Below are 21,183 nucleotides of genomic sequence, written 5' to 3'. Positions count from 1 at the left end.
TATATATTGGCCCATCAGTTTCAAGATAATGAACAGTATAAATTCTATCTCTATGTTAAAACACTGTGGTTTCTGTTTGTTTAAAAGAAAAATTAATTTTCATCAGTTGCCTGCTGTTACTTTCACATACTTCAACATCTGTATTGAAGACCAAAGTCAGTATTTATTCAATATGCATTCTGTACCTAATTTATCCTTAGTCTCCACACCATCCCGAGATTGTGCTTTCACAAGACGAAGTCTTCAGTGCTAAAGCTAGTTTAAGGACGATGATCCATCTTTTCAAAATAAAAAAAGGAGGCAAATTCACTTTTCACTGATGTAGTAGTAGTATGAGCTTTTGTTGCAATATGACCTTTAATGGGATTTTTTTTTCATCTTTACTCTTGCTGCTTTTAAGCCTTTCTACTCTGGTTCACAGCAAAGTTGCACAAACAGCTGTGTAGTAGAACTGAAGAGAGGGGTGTCAAACAGAAACAAAAGGTGGAAAGGGAAATATCTTCAGCCTTTACTAGCACAAAATTTTCTTCACAAAACCAAAACCTCAGTGACTGCTAGTCTCATTTCTCTCTTTCATAAATTCATCTGAGCATCAGACCACCCAAACTGACAAGTATCAGCCAAATACTGCCCCAATCATACTATATCATGAACTATTTTATTGTCTGAAAGAAACTTAAAGATGTTTTCACATGAAAATCAAATATGTCTCAACCAAATAGGCAGAACTGAAATACAGTAATGTGCTAATTTGTTTCTCTGAAACAGTACAGTAAACATAGATTTTGTAAATTCTGGGTTTGCTTCTTTTTAGTTAAAAAATAATTAAAAAGAAACAGATTGTTAATTATCATGTAGATTCTCTGCCCACTCCCCTCTCTTCCAACTTTGTATCTGATTTCCATTACCCATTATATTCTTAAGATATTTCTACAGCAGATCCAAAGGTCTCAAGACTACAGATAAAAACCACGTCCCTAAATTGCCTAGCTTGGACCTTGATGAGTTTGCCCACAGCAGCAGAAAGTTTATTTACCCTCCTTCCTGATTAGGTAAGAATTCTATGACTTCAATGTAAACGTTCTTGAAAAGATAATAGATCGCTCAGTATAGGAACAGGCAGTTTGAAAGATTTTGCCATCCCGATGTTCCTTTTTACCTTCATCATCAAGCAAAGTCAGGCTGATTCACAGCCAAAGGAGATATCCCGAGGAGAAAAAGAAAGGTAGGACTCTTTGAATACATCTCAACTGGGAAAGGTGGGGTTCGGGAGTGCTTCCAACCTCCTGAGTTGCCAGACGCTCTATAACGAAGTGAAACTTGGTTAAGTACCAGTCCCATCTCCCAGTGCTGACTTCTGGATCAACTGGGCCAAAAGAGACCTATGACCTCTTCTGGTCAGAACTACACTTCAGCTGACTGTGGGACTAGGTTTCCAGGGTATGTCCCGACACACATACTTACATGTAACCATTCTTACCATTCTTTTCTTTCTGTTTACATGTAACCATTCTTAAGTCAGGATGAAATCTCATCTTGGCATGAGGAGCCACCATAGGAAAGAAAAGCTGCAGAAAAGATTAGTATAAAATCTCTCTGTCCCTCTAATTCTCTTATCAAGAGTATAAAAACAGCTAGTTCAACTTTTGCTAGACATCAGAGTATTCACGTGACATGAAAGGTGGAAGAAGAGAGCCCAAGAAAGAAGTTTATAAACATTCTGCAGTGGAATACCTCCAATCAGAGCTTGCAATCTAGCACAAATAATACATCTACAGAAAAAAATATATTAAGTTTCACAGGTTTCTCTGCTTACGATATAGTTTGCTTTTAATAAAGCATCTGCACAGGTGACTTCCTCCAGAGAGATGAATTCCATGTATTGGTCTAAAAGGCTGAGAAGTAATGTCTTCGTTTAAGCTTATTGTCCTTCCAAATTTTTGCAAGTATCCAATCATCTTATGTTTAAAGTTAAGTACTTAAGTTCTTATATAGTTTTTCACGTAATCAAAATACCCGCATCAGGACATCACCATCATCAAGGCCACATGAAACTTTTCGTGGTATCTGAATGTTACTGGGTTCATCATCAGTGCAACATGAACTTTAAACATCACTGCATGTCCTAAACAGATGGGTACTACTCATACCTAGGGAAAAAGAGAGCATTCAGATAAAGTTCCAATACTGGCCATTTTAAAAAACTTTTCAATTAAAGTATTACAAAACAGCCATTTAGGAGAGCTTATTCCCCAAAGATCTGTTAGAAACCTACTACCTCAATAAGCAATGACAGTACTGCCACAAGGAGGGTCCTCTGACAAATACTGTCACCCCTCAACACCAGACACCTGCAGGGAAAGTGTTTCACAAGAACTTCAGGCAGCTGGCTGAAGCTGCTTAACTATCTAGTACACCTGCCAAATTGAGAATAAAATTTAAAATGAAGTGTTGATTATGGGAACACTGATTTGTTTTTTCCTTTTTTTTTTTTTAAATACTCTTCATACATTTTTAAAATACTAGCCACATTAGGCACCACAACTATGACCAGAAAAGAGATACAACTTTTCAGCAAAACCTGACCAAAAAAAAAAAAAAAAAAAAAAAAAGGACATGAAATATCAACTACAGGAGGTTCTAAATATTTTTAATACAAAACCCTTAACTGTTCTACATTTGTCCTCAGAGCTTATTTTCTTGCCAAAATCTTGCCTGGAAAAATAAAGTTTTGATGGCTTTCATGTATTCTGCGCAAATGGGCCAGCCAGGTCCTGAATGGAAATCAGCAACCTGCCACAGCACAGAAGTCCATGGCTTATTTTAGATCATTGTAAGCCATGCTAGCAAGTGAGGCACAACAACTAGACAAGCAAACAAGAACATAAGCAAGAATGAAAAAGCCTAATCCATATCACCAGAATAATTTGGTTTGCTATAAGCAATTCACGTTCTTTCTAGACCACATTATCATCAATTTAGCTAACACAGCAGTATAACCAATAAACAACTCCTTAGCAAGCCCCAAACCTTAGATCACTGAAGTCTTTCTCTCAAAGAGTAGATACAAAAAGAGACCCTAGGGATTGGAAGTAACAGAGGACAAACAGAAAAGTACACACAAAACTCAGAAACTTGAACAAATAATCTGTTTACTATGTAAGTTCCTGCATATTAAGCCTTACTTACTGCAGTATTAAACCACTGACCACACTAGCCTGATTAAAAGGCTTATGGTGTTTGTGTGTTTGCTGCATCCCGTAATTTCTCTAGTCATTTGAACACTATTTCAGGAATGTCCTGAAGAAGTCTCAGTTGATTATTCACATCCATACCATTCTACTATTCACCAGAATGATTCTAAGTGTGTTAACAGTTCATTTCAAACATTGCAATACTCACAACATGACAGAGGTCTTTACTCCTTGTCAGATTGCTGTCTTGAATTGCATCCTCTTATGTACAATCATTTACTACTCAATGCTTCAGCAAAATATATTTTAAGTATTTAATTATTTTAATATCATATTCCAAATGATCCTTCATGCTGTAACCCACTAAAGCACCACCTCAGCCTGCCACCTCTGTGCAAAACAAAGCTGGCAACTGCAAAAGAATGTGGGAAATATGAAAAACTTTGGCAAAACTCCTACTGTCCAGGAACATTAAGATACAGAAACACAGACAACCTCAACTTCTGGGGCTTCTCTACAGGTCTACATTCCAATCCAGTAAGTTAAAGGGAACACTGATTTACTTCAGAAGGGTGAAATTCAAGTCAGACCATCAGAGATCACATCATCTGAGCAGTATTCTGTTTACTTCTCTCCAACTCTATGGACATTCCAATTCCAGTTTTGGCAGTTTGTCACTGTTCACTCTGGAATTTAGCACTGAATAGTTTTGTGCCTTAAACTCGTACCATAGCTGATTTTGCAAATCTCTCTGAGAGAAGTCCATAGCACTCCAAACTAGAATCATTCACCACTGTACAATTCCATCCAAACTAAAAAGGTGCGGTAAGTGCAAATCTTTGCACTCTGCACTACAAGTCTCAAACAACAAAAAACCAAAATACCATTTCGATCAGAACCCGCAGACAATAAAACTGTCCATTACTGGCAATGTGATTAAAAGCAATGCAATACCTCAGAAAAAATACAATCATACATAACATTTGCAAGGTCATACTCTAAAATTTATCACTAATTACTGTACAAGATGACATAACGTGTTAAAACAAGACTGACAGAATGAGCTGAAAAGGACTTGATTTTTCTTTTCAGTAATATGTGAATACACTGAGTACACATTGTATCGATCTTGGGAATATGGGGGGCAGATGTGGATAGACAGTGGGCTTAGGTACACCTTGGAATGCATCCCCAAGAGTACACAAAAAGCATATAGTCCTTAGGGCAGAACCATGACCTAACTTTTGTCAAAGTTTTAACAACAAATTAAGAACAATACATTCCTACCCAGCCATCACTTCCTAAAGAAAATAAGCTACTAAGCTCCTAAACTTCTGAAGGCTCATGAGTTTCCCACAGGATGCTTGCCATATCTCTTTAAAAATAGTAAAAAGTTTAAATTACATTATTTGGTGCTGTATCAAGGAACAATGTATACAAAGATACACTGTGAATACCAGCTTGAGGTAACTCAAGACAGCCAAAATGTTTTAAAATTTAAACCAAACACCAATTAACAACACACATTTGACAAGTGAAGTACAAGTACGCTTGAGTAGTGGATGATTTATGGAACAGAAAATGTCACTTGGCTTACAAGGAAATTTTGTATCGTACACATCTCAGACAAAACCACCAAAGATTAAATATGGATCAAAGGAGCTTTACAAGCAACAGTAACTACAGACTATTTCACAGAAGCTAAGTCCATTGGATTCCATTGCATGTCCCACTTTCCCCACTGCCCTCCCAAAAGCAAGAAAAACATTCAAATGTTCCCTCTCTAGTTCAGCTCCCAGCCACTCCAGCCTTACTGTACTATAAACCTTTCTCCATGACAACTGGTCTCCACTGGATCTCTGTGGAACAGAAGCCAAAACCAGCACCCCCTGGTCGGGCTCTGCATTGGTCAGGCTACAATGAGGACAGCAGCATGCACCTAGAGGTCCTACGCAGCCAGAACGGCTCATGAACATGAATCAAATCACAGTATGAGACTGTAATAACTTGCTAAATAACAGCATTTAAAAAACCTAGTTGTTAAATCTGAATCGCATCTTTCTCTGATGCATAGTAACTGTTTACTAACCGACTGAAATTTTGCACAGGGTTATTTCTAACAGCAATTAAGAGTTTTCATAGAGACATTTTGTTAACATCGGTGAAGAGGCAGAAAGTTCTAAGTCTACATAAACATTTTTAGCATAAGCAAGGAAATCAATTAAGAATGAAGGGACTAGGCTTTCAGTAAGAGTAGTCTGTCAGATCATCAGGCCATGAGACAGGCATTTCTAGACTGCACTACAGCTTAACAATTGACTGTATTAAACAAAGGAAAAACCCACCCCACTGTTTCCTCATCAAGAGAAAATAAATGTCTTCCCCTGACAATTTTCTGCAATCCACCACCACAGACAGTGAGCAAGGTTAAAACGCTCACTTTTTCAGCTGACATGGGCCATACCTCCTCTTCTGAAAGTATTAGAGAATCACACAGCAAATCACCCTGTCCTCCGATGACCAGAAGTGTCCCAGAGAGTGACAGGCAGAAGCAACCAGAATTGTTCCTCCACAGTGTGATCCCAATAAAAACACTGCCATTCAGCTATATGACAGGGGACACCTGCGCTTTGGTCAAACCCTGTTACTTGACAAGATGCTACTAAGACATACGCCTGCCACACAGCTAAGAGGCAGGCACCATTCATCATGTGTTGGCCATATTTGCTGCCATATGGCATGATGTGCTTGTACACAATCTGCAGAATATCAAAAGTTTATTTGCCACATGATTAAAAATACCCACATCTTTGTCAGACATTCCCAGGTCTATGAGGGAGTTAAGCTCTTAAGAACAAAGGGACAGGCATTGAGTCAGAGTAAGAATTCTTCACAGTTCAGTTCTGTAGGCCATAAGATATGCTTATCTGGACAAGACTACAGTTTAGCACTTAAAAGTACTTTAAAAAGAAACAATAGGTGTGTAAAGTACTGTTCCTTCATTAACAACATGACAAAGAGAATGTCCTAGCAGGATTTACTTAAAATACAGATTCTTCTGGATTTTTCCTCTATACAAAAAGTAAAAAAATTTGGTATTTCTAGACACTGAAAACCTGATTATCAGAACAAGCAGTGCATTATGGAAGGCATCCCAGTATGGTGGTTCTTTTTGTTTTTCAATTAAAGGTTGAAGTTTGATTCAATAGAGAAAAATAGCACAGACATACCAAAGCAGGTCAAACATACAGTATTGTATAGCATGCAGCAAGAATATGCAGAAATTTGAGTTTGCTGTCTCAAGACAATATGTCTTTACATACCCAAATAATTACTTTGAATACAATATGTATTCAGACTTGATGAGATAAAGTTGCCTTTCTTCAAGTACAAACAGTATCCAAGTTCAAAGGATAGCATCTGATCTTGTTCTATGAGATGCAAATGATTGTTTCAGTTGACAGAATACATTCATACCACTGACAGACTGCCTCTAGCCCAGAAGTCTTAACCAAGCAAAAAATTCCTAAAGCAAATTAGCCTTAAAAAAGTACATTTAAAGGGGGGGGGGGGGGGGAAGCAATCTCCCCCAAGAAGCCCTTTCATTAGCCTTTTAAAAACAAGAGCCAGAGATTGACTTCATCAGGTAGGAACTTCACCATCACTAATGGTTTTGCACAGAAAAAGTCACGGGGAAGAGCAGTAGTATTCAGCAGCACTCAAAATGTGCTATTTAAAAAGACCCAAGCCCTGCACCCACAAAGCAAACCCCCACAAACAAGCAACACAAAAGGGAAACCATAACTACTGTATCACTCCCCTTTTCAGCCACTAGCTGCTCCTTCCAAATGAAGGACAAGTCCATTTGTCCATACAGATGACTTCCTCAAATACACGAAGACAAATGGCTCCAGTTCACAAAACAAAACATTCAAAGTCTTGAATTACACCACCATTCTGGTGAGATACTTTGCAGCAGAGTCTAAAATATGTTTTATAAATAATTAGGAAAAAACGCACCAAAGTCAAAGAATTTCTGATCTGCTTTCATACAGAGTAGAAATTAGCTATTCATAAGCACATTGGCAACAGCAGCACATTTCTGGGAAACAGGATCTAATTCTGCAACTGTGCAATGACAACATTTCTTTTCAACAAGAGCTTCACATTAACAAACATTTAAAAAATCTGTTAAAAGTTTGTAACATCATAAAGGTTTCTTGGCGACAGAAAACACATTTAGGATCAAGATGTCTGTGACAGTGGTACTGCTGGTTCACAGCAAAGCAAAGGTGAACACAAAGACACACAAAAAAACAATGGAGAAACCCAACAAAAGAAATGGACACCTAAGATGACAGTTCCATGGCAGCTAGGACTCATCTGCATCTTGGTTTCTACAGCACCACTCTCCCCTTTTTGCTCCCAGCTCTGGACTTGCCTCCTGCCTCACACCAGCACTCATATCCATTCAGCGACACAACAGGCTGATTCTGCTGGAAAACAACCTTAAAAACAAGGGGTTTAATTTTAGCCAAATCATCTCCTGGCGTCAGTTTACTATTTGGTGGCAGGAGAGGGACAGGTAAACAGAACCATGACAGTCCAGACTCAGTGCGCCGTGTTACCCCTCTGCAACCCTTTTCCACTTCCCTTGCAGGTTGCTGTAATAAGAATTTACATGTCCCGGCATAACAGTTGTGGAATCTTAGCATTGTTTCTATTCATGCCTTTCTGAAAATGTGTCACCATGGAAATACTACTGTATATTTGTCTATTTTCAATCTTCCCCATTACTTCCATGAGTATTCTTCTAGTTTTTTTGTCATGTGTGTGATATAAAAACAGTGACATTCTCAAATATCTGTAACATTTTTTTAGGCTAAAAAGAAAAAAGTAGCAAGAAAACCAAAACAAAACCTGTTTCACAAAATTCGACTTGTCTCTAGATGTTACAAACATTAGTAAGTGGAAGTAGGGAAATCCTCTTTTCTTAGTCTAATAACCTTAATAACACATTCAAAGCATAGAATTTTAACCAAGTTATTTAACTGGAGAAAAACAAGAAGTCCTAACGTAACCTGTACAGATCTCTAAAGTTGTAAATAATCTGTCCTACTGGATCTAATATTGACCCTTACCTGTAAAAATGAAAACTTCTTTCCCAGCCACTACTTCAAAGTAAAGCCAGTTCCCTTTCTCTGAAAACACAAGATAGTTCTGAAGTATTCTTTCGTTTAACCATATTACAGTAGGAAAACATCTCTAGCAAACAGCTCAGCTCCATTCATTTGAGAAAAGGTCTATTTTCCTTCATGTGTACAACTTCTCATTAAGGCTTACATTGTGTATGACAACTACAGTAACATTATCTTGTAAGTCAAGATAGGTTTTAATCGGAATAGCTCCAGTAGGCAAGCACTAGTAGGTCTGGATAAACCACAGTCTAGACCGCTTGCCCCACTTTACATACCAGGTCACAGTCCTTGGCTTTAACCAGTGGTACATACTTTGCCCACATAAGCAAATACTCCATAGCATTTCCTGAGTTGTTAACTTCACTTGCTCTGAGATGAAAGATACAGTGCAGCCCTATCACTCCCAGAGAAATAAAGAATAAAAGCGTTATCTCAGAGTTACCATAGCCATTTTCACTAATGCTAAAATCAACAACACATAGCCCCAAGCAAATGACAGACTGGTTAAAAAACCCACATACACAATCACTATGTATTTTAACACTGTCTGGTGCTATCACAGCTATATTAGCACTGTAATATTAGAATTCTACTTTACACTGGATAAACAAATGAAGGTGTCAGAAGTTCAGACACAGCTAGTCTCTCATTGCGAGTTCAGTACTTGCATCACGGGTTTTATTTTGAATAAATATACATTAATTAAGTAAAAGCAGTTCCCAACCTGTCACTGAAACCAGAATGAGATACCAGACAGTTTCGCAGAGAATATGCACATTCCTGAGCAGACAAGGAGACAGGAACAAATTATGTGGAATTAGAATAAAAACCAGCAAATGATACTACAAGATGAAACAAGGCAAAAAAAAAAAAAAAAAAAGACATTGGGGGGAAAAAATCATCATCCTATCTCACTACAGGATTATTGCAAGTTGTACACCTTGGAGCATCATCAAATGATCCTCTACTGATTTTCCAAAATAGGCAGGTGACTATTTCTTATTAAGGTTAGAATTTCATAAGGTATGTTGAGGCAATCATTTAACAGCTCCACACCACTGAAAACATAAAAGCCCCACTCCTTCCTCAGTTACTAGCAAACAAGGGAGATGCAAGGCAAAATAGAAAGGGAATGAGAAAGGGAACCATTCAGTGATGATTTGCCATTTAATTCATTCTTAGAAAGCAGCAGCCTAAAGAAAGGATTTATCAGGTAGTTGCTCTAGTTGTATCTTAAATCAGCAATGTTGAGATTTGCACTTAAAACAGAATTAAGATCCATCCCTTTCAAAATGTAATGACTAACACTTCAATTTAACATCATTCTTCTTCAAAGGACTGATGAATCATACCCCTGTATCTTGCCTAAATTTTGTTCCCTCCCAACCACAAATTTTAACATTTCAGAATTTTTTCCTGTTTTCGCTGAAGTCCTGCAATCACCAACTTCACACAGAACTGTACTTGCCTCAGACACCAGACACTTCAGACAGTAAAAGTTATTCTACTCATCTGTCACAACACAGCTTACTTCCATGCAAAAAAGAATCGATCCAAATGTATTTTCCAGTCTCTGATGATGCCTCCCATCATGCTATTCCCTTTTCTGCTTGCCTCATATTTGCTACCTTTAACTTATATGCCTCCTATTTCTCCGAGTCTCCACTGAGACTGGAAGCCTTCTACCACGCACCCCTGAGCTACGGTAGTGTCCAGGAAAGAGACAGGATGTAAGGCCCCCTGCTCAAGTTAACTTCAACCTCAGTATCTTCCCTCCTCACAGCCTCTGCTGTTCACACGACAAGAGAAAGCAAGTTCCAGTGAAAAAGTAAGGAACAAAGTGCCCTTCTTTTCCAAGGGAAAAGGGCATGCAATGTTTAATTGCTGAAAGCTAATAAATGTTCTAATTAAGACAAATCTTGCACAAGTTACAGAATTCCATGATAAAAATTGGTAGTGTTTTTCAACCTCCCCAAAAGATGAAAGCAGCAATGGAAACTGCATTCCCTCTCCACATCACCACAAAGAAAACTCTTTCACAATCTCTTAAGTCAGAAAGTTCTCTGGTTTCTGCACATCTAATGTTTCTCAAGCACCTTCTTGGTTATACAGTTAGCAAGCACTCTAGAAACATCCTAGCCAAAGTATACTATCAACTATTTCAAATGTACAGATATATTGTAAACAGATTTTTCTCCTCAGTGGAAGGAGAATTGAAAAGGGGGCAGAAAGAAAGGAAGGACAGTTTTGTTTTCATAGCAGCTCACTCCTTACTACTCTGACAGGAATGCAGATAAACAGTTAAATAAAGATCACTTGCAGCTTCAGAATTTGTGATGTGGAACTCATTTTAGGCAAGCTATAAAAAAAAAAAAAAAAAAATCTGTTTTGAGTCAGTGGTGATCAGCAGTGGAGCATGGGCAATTTACTATGTAGAAACCAAGATATGAAGGTCCTGCATTCCTGGTGAGAAAATCAAATGTCATCCAACTGCTGAAGATTTGAGGGTACTGAGATTCCTATCTCCTATTCTGTTCCTCCTCGGTGCTCTACTCTGTTGGTTCCACTAAGGCATATAACAAACATGAGGCCTACTTAAAATGTGTTGAACGGTGGAAAAAATGAAAAATTTTCCTTTTCAAATTTCTGCCTCCACCCCAAGCCCCTCTTAATTGTCTATCAGAAAAAAACCCACACCAACACCTTTCTGTAATTCAGCATCCCAGGAACTTGAAGTAATTTCAAGGGAACTGCAAAGAAAAGTATGAATTCCTCTAACCCATTCTCACCTTTTCATCTGGTTCATCCTCTTCAGTCCGTAGTTGTCTTTTAATAATTTTGACAAGTAGTAGCAGAATAAAATTGGTATTTTTGGATATTTCCCTTCTTACAATAAACCAGTTTCAGAAGAACTGTCAAGATCAGTGACTTCTCAGTTTACTGTAGCTTAGAGGAGTCATAAACAAAGAAATAACATCTATATATTTAGTGAGTGAAAATGTTACTACAACTCCCACATTCTTGCCCTTATGTTTCTCTCACACTTTGTATCTTAAAGTGCCCTTTCTTTGGGCCACCAGTCTTCAAAACAAATCAACACAGTACCCTAAGTGTTTGGAGAGAAACATCACTGTTGAATAGTGCAAAACATTAAAAACCCCTGAGGAACAGAGCAGTTCGAATAGCTTCCACAACGCTCCTAAAACACAAGCCAAGTCACTCTTGCCCTTACAAGTGTGAGATTCTCTAATGTCAATGGGATTACTCAGATAAATGAAGTGGGCAAAACTGAAAACCAAGCCCCAAGCTTGAAGCTGATGTCAGTTTTTTTTCACAGCTGTATACAAGGCTATCATTATATTAACAGACCTGCACCATATAAGCAGTAACAAATACATGTACTACCAGAACAGTCTAGAAAAGTACGTGAGAAAAAGCATCACTATATTTAAAAACAAACAAACAAACAAACATACAAACCACCACAAAACACAGAATATTTCCAAGAAGCTTTGAAACATGCCACTTCCAAATGTCGGCTTATTTCTAGACATTAATATTTTAAACCAGTTACAAAGAGGTTCCTAATTGTGCTCAAATACACCTGGCAATCCACAGACATATGGCTGATGTCTCACGGCACTAGTCTTCAGTATTTGCATCATCTAATTCAAAGAGGATAAAAATTATTTTAAAACATCAAGCATAACTTTTCTATGTAATCATCCAGAGAATGCAGTGTAACAACAGCAGAAGGAATATTGTCCATCAAAACTTATCTATTCTACACTTGCTTTACCAACGAAAGATTTTAGGAGCCCATGTACTGTAATATTCCACAAGTACATTATGAAAACTTTATGACCTCCATCAGAGAAAATAGTTGGGGAAAAAAAAAAAGTCCTGAAGTATCATCAAACAAGGGAACATGTTTTCAGTCTTTCTGTAGAATCCATTATCTTCATTTCGACAATTTGAGATAACTTTTAGAAACAGCACGAATCCAGATTTTATTGTATTGACAAACTAGGAAGATCGCTTCTCAATTTTTCTGACAGCAAGCCCTAATTACGTCCTGTATGGTTTCTGAATGTATATTCTCTAAATACCTGAAAGATACAATGGAATCTAGAGCAAAGTCATCACAGGACTTTCAGGCATTTCTTACTCACTTTTCCAAACCAGGTCACCAATATAAATACAGATTGCAAATGTGGATATTGTAAATACAAATACCGTAAGCTGCACATTAAGTAGGCTTGTCACTCTCTCTTCTGTGCAGGCAATTCAGCTTCATAGTTGAGCCATATACATTAAAGCATGGATTGTCTCAAGCACCAAGGGCAAAAATCCCCTCTTTCTGTTTGTTTTGCATGACTGACATAGGTTAACAATTATTTCAAATACCACTCTTTCTGAAAAGGGTCTTTACTTCCTTCATTCTCATTACAGATTATCAAGTCTCAGGGCTTGATTTCTCTTTCACCTGTAGTCAAGATATTAATGAAACAATATTTATCCTATCCCTACAGGATGGCAAACACACAAGTGTTACTCACTTAGCTGTCTACTCTGTTAATGAGAGTGAAGACTCAAATTTTACCACCAAATATGAATACTCTTGAACTCTGCAGGACTACAGAATGTGTAAAAAAATTTAAATTAGTACACTCACAAGGCGGTATTATAATGAGTACACTCCAGTGTCACACTTTGCTTTACCTCAATCATATCACCTTGTATTCTGCTTTGCAAACACAAATTAGAAGTCTAAAACTAAACAAAACTTCAAATCCACTATTTCTAGAGACAGTAAAACCAGAAATTTTTTATTGTCTGTGATAAAAACATAAATAAACACCTCAGAAGGCCAGGTGTAATAAAAACCACTATCCTGCATACCTTACCACCTCACTACTATTTACAAGGTATTTAACATATTTTGAAGTACAAAGGAATTTAAGTATTAAGTTTGCCACTACTGGAATCTGCTGTTATAGCAAGTAGGACAGAGAAGTAGGCCTAACACAGCATATGATGCTTGTCAAAACTTTCCCTATGCAACTTACAGCCAGCAAGCTTCATCACAACTACCTTTTCTAATTTCACCGGAGAAATATAAACCAAGGCCTTCATTTATAATTCAATGCAGCTTGTTCCATAAATTTATAATGTCTTTTAAAAGTTTTTGATAATTAGACTGCACTGTTTTCAACAGCAACGTTGTATTTCATAATACACACAAAGTTTTGTTTTTTAATTACTTCTCGGGACCACTTTGGACAAAATATACGTTTTACAATAGGTGTCTTGGGCGTCTATCATCCAGCTATTAAAAACAGCCACTGAAGCCTACCCAAAGACCCAGAATCCCTCCCCAGATGAAAGACCTGCCCTGCTGACTCCTGGGCGAGAAGCCTTTGAGCTGGTTACCTCGCTCACCCAAGCGCTTTCAAAGGAGGTTTGCCGATTTACAGTGCTCAGACCCGGAAAGGGCAGCAAACACCCCGCGCTCCGGCTGGCGGGGGGCTGAGAGGATTTGGGCTTGCTGAGGCCTAGCGAGCACACCAGGCCTCCCGCAGCCCCAGCTCCGTCTCCGCCAGCAGCCGAGACCTCTCCGGACGGCCGGGCCGGCGGTCCCCGGGGCCGGGGGGGGGGGGGGGGGGCACGGGAAGGACAGGCGTCCGGGACGCTCCGCCAGCCGGGAGGGAGGGAGGGAGGGAGGGAGGGAAGGAGGCGGCCCCGCACCACGGCGCCCGGGGGAGAGGAATGGCGAAGAGCCAGCGCCTCTGCTTTGGGAGGGACTCGCAAACTTCGGTACCTGTCGGAACTCCCCAAACGCCAGCGAGCCCCGTCGACCCCGGGAAGAGCTCTACAGGCTTTCCCCCCGCCATCAACTCACGCAAGGGGCTTAAAAACGGGCTGTGCCCATGCCGACGGGAAGGAGGGCACGGCGTGCCCGGCTGCCAACAGGGGCTTCTCCTGCCCTCCCCCCGCCCCGTCCCTCCGCCACGGAGCTACCCGGGCGGCGAAGGGCCCGGCAGCGCCACTCCGAGCCCCCGCCCCGGGCCTCGCCACCTCCCTGCCCGCGCACCCACCTGTCCCGGGGGTCGATCCAGCTGGTCTGCTTGGTGTTGTGGTCGATGTAGAAGACTTTGCCGTCGTAATCCCTCGCCTCCTCCCAGCCATCGGGTAAGGGGAGCTGCCCATTCCCCGCTTTCCTAGGCATGGTCGGGCGGCGGGGGTAGCTGCTCCATAGGGACAGAAAGAAAGACGGGAAGCGGGAAAAGCCCCCACCCGAGCCGGGGGGACGGGGAAGGGGCCGGGAGCGGGGGGGGGGGGGGACACAGCGGGCCGCTCACGGAAGCCCAGGGAAGCCCTCCTCCGCGGCCGGGTCTCAGTCCACCATGCCTGGGCTGCCGCCTTGCCCGCGCCGCGGCAGCCCGGGTCAGGGTTGCCGGCGGAGCCCAGCTGCCGTCTGGGCGCGGGGAGCCCGGCTGAGCCCCGGGCAGCCGCGGCCGCCGCTCATTAGCATGAGATTAGCATCCATCTCATCTGCATGCACATTCCTCCCGCCGCATTCCTCAGGGTTAACCCTGCCGGCGCTGCCCGCCGCCACCGGGCTGGGCTGGACAGGCCCCGGCCGTGGAGCCGAGACAGAAAACGTCCAGCGAAGGGAGCGCGTAGGGCAGGGGGCAGGAGAGGGGGGAAAAGGCGGCAAGGGGGGCCCCTCCTGCTTCCAAACGAGCTCTGCCCGCGGCGCGCAGGGGCTCGGCCGGTGCGGAGTAGGAGACAACCACCTGAGTGAGGGGAGCGGCGGCCTCACGGGCCAGGGCCGACAACCGCCTCTGCCCCCGCACCTTCAGCTCCCGGGCGGTTAGGCACTCCGGCCACGTCCCCGCAGCCTTTTTGGGCCGCTGGGAGGACGAGGCAGCCCTCCACCCCCCCTGCCCCAGCCACCAGCACCCCGCGGGGGAGAGCGGCGCGGAAGGGCTGCGGCGCGGTGAGGCGAGGGAAGCGGCGCCCCGGCCTGAGGGCTGCCGGCCCACTGACCGACCGACCGACCGACAGACCCAGCGGCCCAGACAAAGCTACCTTTGTCTGCGAACTTGCTGCCGGCCCCGCATCAGGTGGCGTGGGGGAGGTCCTGACCCTGGGGGGCACGGGGAACGTGCCCCGGGAAAAGGCAGTTTTGCCACCGCCTCCGTGCCCTGAGCCGTGGCGGCATCGAGAGAGTTTCCTTTCCGTTCAGGTCCCGCTAACCTTGCTTCACAACCTTGTGAACGCTCCCTAAACTCCAGCCAGGCTCAAGAAAAAAGACCTTGACATTTAAAATACCCGAGTTCAAAATTCAAATGAAAAAGGGAACCCTTCTTTAACCCTGGAAGTACCTAAACTTCAAGCCTTTTTTTTTTTTCTTTTTAACAGAAGCACAAGTGGAGAATACATGCACACACTGTTTGTGCCCTGAACTCCCCTGGCCTAAAAAGCAGGCAGCTAAGTCGCATTAAGTTTAGAAACCAGGTGTGAATTACTGTGTGTTTATCTCACATTTGCCACAGGAGAAGAGTACTCCAGGCTGGTTACCATGGTTCAGCTGATAGAAGGTAACTTAATAAGCTCTATTAATTTGCATGTGTAACTGATTCCCAAGATTTGGCACTAGAAGTAGAACACCTATGGGGGAATATGACTCCCTAGTTTAGCGGCTAAGATTCCTTGGTAACCCAAGTTTTAGTCCCTGTTTGCTAGAATGTTTTATTCCTTTTCAAGTAAAAGTACTGGTTTAAAGTAACAAAATTTTCCTAGGACCCAGAGATGTCCTCTTTCTTTTTTTTTTTTTTTTTTTTAAATCTGGCTGTCTACTCCATTATAGCTATCTTTAGCATTCAGCTCTATGAATTATTCTTCTGAGACAATTTACACTTACTAAGTACTGGACTTGTTCAGTACATAACAAGTTTTTGGATTCCACTTCAGAGGCCACATAGCTGACAGGCATTGCAGTAATTAATTTACCGGTGTCTAAGTCCCATTGTTGGATCTGCTCCTAAATAGAAAAAAACTACCAGCAAGATATGATTTTAATGTAGCTAACTGCCAATTTGCTAGAGCCAAGATTTTTATTATTTTAGTCATTCTACTTACTTTATTCTGTAACACTGTCTCTGCAAATGGCTCGTATGCCTCCCTAAAATACCTGTATGTTGAGCTCCAGGCTATCTTGAAGATTTTATTTTATGTCTATTGCATTAAGGTAATGTGCAGTGAAACTACATACATGAAGTAAGGCCCTGGTGGTTAACAGTGGAGAAAAACTGAGCCATTCTAACTCCTGGATATCTGTAAGAGTTCAGCCACTTAGGGAAAGCAACAGGATCATTGCCTATTAAAGTGACAGACTCATTTATTTTCATTGAGAATATTAAGTTTCAATGAGCTGATTGATTTATAAAGTCCAGTCTTGTTTTCCATCAGTGTAAAAAGGCAATTTTACTATCCATTTACATTTGTGTCCTTTTAAATAGTCTACTCTAATTTTATAAACTTGTTTATAGATGACATCCTACAGTGAGAAAGTACATGTGGCAGTTGTGGGACAGGATAAACTGGATTTCCTTTTCCCTTTCAAAGTTCGGTTTGAGTTATCAATAGGACATTTTGTTATGTAAGTTGATAAAAAGCTATAGAGGATATACTTTTCTTTCTGAAACTAGCTGCCAGTTACTTTGGCATTAACAAGGAGCTTTCATAATGATACAGCCTTTTTCATCCTGAAAAAGCAGGCCTGTTATACAGCAGCACTCCTGTACTCCTACCCCCTAAATAATCCACACAAAAGAAAACATGGGATTAGAAAAGATGTAATACCAAGACAAAACTGAAACCTCATTTATGTCAATACTTCCCCTGAAGTTAATTATGGCACCTGAGGTAATACCTAATTCCTATTCTATGTCACCACCAAGGCAGTCAGAACCACATCTTTGTTTATGGGTCAGATGAGATCCACATGGATGTGGATCTGATTTATAACCATCTTTACCAGGGTAAAACTTCTCATCAGAAAACATCAATATTTTCATTTGCACAAATAGATCAAAATTGCAGTTCTTAATTTTTGGAAATAAATACACTAAGATCATTGCGTAATTGTCTAATTTATATATATATATGCTTGTGTGTGCATGTACAAATGTGCTTACACTTAAATATAAACTGTTGCATGGTAAGTGTTAGGATCTCCCCTTCCTCCCTCCATTTTCCATTGTTTGAGTACTTCATTGTGTTTGTATTTATATTTAGAATTTACAGTCCACAATGCCTGTTTAGGACTACTTAGGAATGACAATATTTGAAGCCAGAGTGACAAAAAGTAGGTAATATTTGTGGAAATAAATACCAGACCTTTAGTATTACCAGTGAGAACATTTAGCTTTTTGAAGGACTGCTATTGTTGTACAAAACAGAATCCAATTATCCTCTTGGTTTTTGCAGTTTTGCAATTTGGACTGGTAGAAAATAATTTCTTCCACTATGCTTTAATATTTTTTCACATGTCCAATATAGGAAGGCAGAACAGATGTTCATAATGATCCTTTTTAGCCTAAAATATGCTATAAATTTTAACTAAAAGTAGTTTTGCAAGTATACTTCCTACATCTCAACTGATAACCTGCCTAGCATTTTGTGCTGACATTGTCAGCTGACAGCATACCACAGATTGTTTGGCTTAATTGCATAAGACAGCATAGTTCAGAAGATGTAAGCATGCTTTATTCAAAACACAGAAGGGTGCATACGAAGGAGTTGTCCAGAAGCACAGAACAATGTAGCTATGGCATGACTTAAGTATTTATCAGTAAGTATGATAAATAACAAGATATGCTGAATGAAAAGGAGCTAATTGTTCCTCTCTTTTGCTTTGCATATGTACGTTTAACTATTCTGGAGAAGTTTACGTTATAAGCAGTACATAGTTAAAGGACTGAGTTAAGGGGAATTATAACTATTTTGTGTCCTTTCTGCTTACTGTTATCAGCTAGGAGAAAACATGTCTATGTGAAAATTTGAAACAGAAGTGTGGAAGTGGCTGAATCGAGAAAGTGGTTCTACAAAGGCAAATGGTTGCGGCCTGTCACATAACAAGAAGCATACCCTACTCCAGTCTGTACTAGTATAGTTAATCTCCTGATACTCCCTGCTTGCTTCTTTTTTCACAGTAAATCTGTTCTTGGGACTGACTGTGATCAAAAAAAGTCCTTCCATAACAAAAGACTCCCTTAACTTGATGATCCGCTAGAGTGACGTCCCTGAAGAAATTTACAGCTGTTACAACGCTAACTTGTACTATCCACAAATGGCTCTGAATCAAGAGCTGCAGCTGTCTCCCTGAAAATCTGCATAGTTCAGTCTCCACTGCAGAATGAATTATGAAGTATGGTGACAGAATTAATTTCTAAAAACATCTGACAAAAATGTTTGAAAATATATATTGGTTATGTTGGGGTTTTTTAGACACTTAAACCACCAAATATGGACAAGTCTGACTTCCCTCACATATAGCTACTGTAGAACTCTAAAAATAGTATTTTCAGCATTATAAATATTTGTTTATTTAACAACAGTGAATTTTATCTGACAGCTATGTTTTCCAAAAAAACCCATACCAAAAGTAGGACTCCTTTATGCAGTGAGATTTTTAATTTTAAGAACGGTTTAAAAAGGCCTGTCAAGAAAAACAGTGTACATGCACGAGGGAGGAAAGGAAGAAGAGTGCTACTTTTACTATTGTCAGCTTCTGATGCATGTATACATCTGAGAGTAAAAGATCTTTGAATAATATTGTTTCTGGTTGAATTTATGATGAAGCTCTGCAGAAGCAGTGGAGCCAGATAATGTTTATGTTCATTCAGCTTTTCTCATTACTCCAAAGCCTGCTCTTTCCACTTACATTCATTTGGACAGCTTGCTGCTAAAATAGGATGTCCTACAAAGACTTCCTAGAGTATCAGTGAAAAAGACCATACCAGGTTCTGCTTCAAACAAATATATACTAGCTTTTCTCAGAATTTTGGCCTTATTTTTGCCTTCAGGCATGCATAGGAGAAAGTAATGAGCAATTACACATTTCGAGTCCTTGCAGACATAATTCTAATCCTACAAATCTGAAAATAAGCGCACTGAACAATTTTAACTGATTGTTAGTCTGATTAAAAGTTTAGGGTAGGTAGAATGGAATTGGTGTGGTAAGAGCTTTGCCTCAAGCCTAACTATGGAAATGTGAATAATGTTTTCATGGTAAAATCTCAAACTCACCCCAAACCACTCATTAAATTAACTTAGCATTCAGTTCTGTTAACTCTGATTCGTACTGCTGATGTTTCTGTGGACAAAGGAAAAAAGAAGATGGGGAATTTTGGTTGTTCCAAAAACCCTAGGATTGATGAGGTCCAGATTAGCCTCTGAGGCATATTCCTGCAGAATTTCTTGATGCCGCCTTGGTATGTTGGCTTGGTGTTACACCTCCCATAGAAACCGTCTTGCTGTATTTTTTTAATGTATCTCTGATAATTGTACACACAAATTTAACTTTCCTATGTTTCATCGTATCTATGGAATTGCAGTGTCTATTCACTGCTGTCTAATGGCTTTGGAGAACCACAAAAGCACGCCTGGTCAGCCAAGAAGGTTCCGAAGAGCCCGGTCTTCTCTTTTGGCTGCGTGTGAGACAGAAGTAGGCCAGCAATAGAGGGTTTCTGCTGATCAGCAGGGAGGGAAGAATGAGGGAGTTTCTCAATAACAACTGCCTTGGTGGAGAAGAGCGATTAATTTCTTCAAGTATTTAAGAAACTCCATCAAGCATCATACAAGTGCACAGGTTTACAGAACTAATGCTTTTAACTGTCCCTCTCTACTGGTGCAAGGAGTAAGTGCTCCCACCACAGCCAGAAGGCGGCATTTAATGTATGTCTGCTGTGTTGTATCTGAGCGGCAGCAACAGATGAAATACAAAAAGGAATGTTTTAGCAACGACATCGTGAAGTACGTTTCTTCTCTGTATCATCCATGTACTTTCAGAAATACAGTGCAGTAAATGAAGTAGACTGGACTAATCGAGTATTTAACACCTGAATTATGAAAAAAAAAATAATCCTCTGACTGATGGAGAGGCTTAGGGAACCTTTCTTCTAACAAATGAAAAATCTTATTTGAAACACAAAACCAGCAGGAACCTGCTAAACTATAATATGAAAAAATAAATGCTTCTTTTCTCTTTACCGACTTTTTACCTCTTCTTTTCCCTCAAAAAAGTAAAGTTTCTTTGCATGAATGCAAAGTACTTCGACATCTGTCCTGGGCAACATCAAAGGAACCTCAATCCTATCTTATTGCTAACAGAGGCTAAAACCTATGCTGCAAAAATAAAATCTGAATCTGTGCAAATTTATAGCAAAAATGGGACTGATGCATCAATACCAAGATTTAGCACTTCTAGACTGCTAGAGATGTTGCTGAATTGTATGAATCATCCCATGGCAATTTTCATTCTAGTCTGGTTGTCCAAAACCTAGAATCCCAATGTTAGCACTTTTTAGAGGACTGAAAAAATTTGAAGAACACAGCATGATATTATTATGTCCACTTTGCAGTGGACATAAAAAAAAAAAAAGCGTTAAGTGACATGATGGAGTAAAAAATACCTAAATGAAATAGGATAGGGATTAGAACATAGGATGCTTTCAGCTCCTGAGCTAATTTTGTTGAACTGCATTGTGTCATTTTTATTA

General features: G+C 40.3%; 2 protein-coding genes across 5 annotated transcripts in view; one reads left to right on the top strand and one right to left on the bottom strand.

Annotated features, from left to right (window-relative positions):
• WWC2 (WW and C2 domain containing 2) overlaps positions 1 to 14,965 on the bottom strand; it is a 111,244-nt gene extending 96,279 nt beyond the window's left edge. The window contains exon 1 of the mRNA XM_052779657.1: positions 14,491 to 14,965. Coding sequence (XP_052635617.1) covers positions 14,491 to 14,621 — 131 coding nt within the window. The 5' untranslated portion in view covers positions 14,622 to 14,965. The remainder of the gene's footprint in view (positions 1 to 14,490) is intronic.
• Positions 14,451 to 21,183, top strand: part of DCTD (dCMP deaminase) — a 63,689-nt gene continuing 56,956 nt past the window's right edge. For 3 of the 4 annotated variants that reach the window (XM_052779691.1, XM_052779671.1, XM_052779683.1), the window contains exons 1-2: positions 14,451 to 14,584; positions 15,821 to 15,999. The gene's annotated coding sequence lies outside the window, so the exon portion shown is untranslated. The remainder of the gene's footprint in view (positions 14,585 to 15,820; positions 16,000 to 21,183) is intronic. The other variant, XM_052779698.1, reaches the window with a different exon arrangement.

Source organism: Harpia harpyja, chromosome 2 (genome assembly GCF_026419915.1).
Source record: "Harpia harpyja isolate bHarHar1 chromosome 2, bHarHar1 primary haplotype, whole genome shotgun sequence".
Taxonomy (NCBI): domain Eukaryota; kingdom Metazoa; phylum Chordata; class Aves; order Accipitriformes; family Accipitridae; genus Harpia; species Harpia harpyja.
The sequence above is the reverse complement of the archived record's forward strand: the minus strand, read 5'-3'. Positions and strand labels throughout refer to the sequence as shown.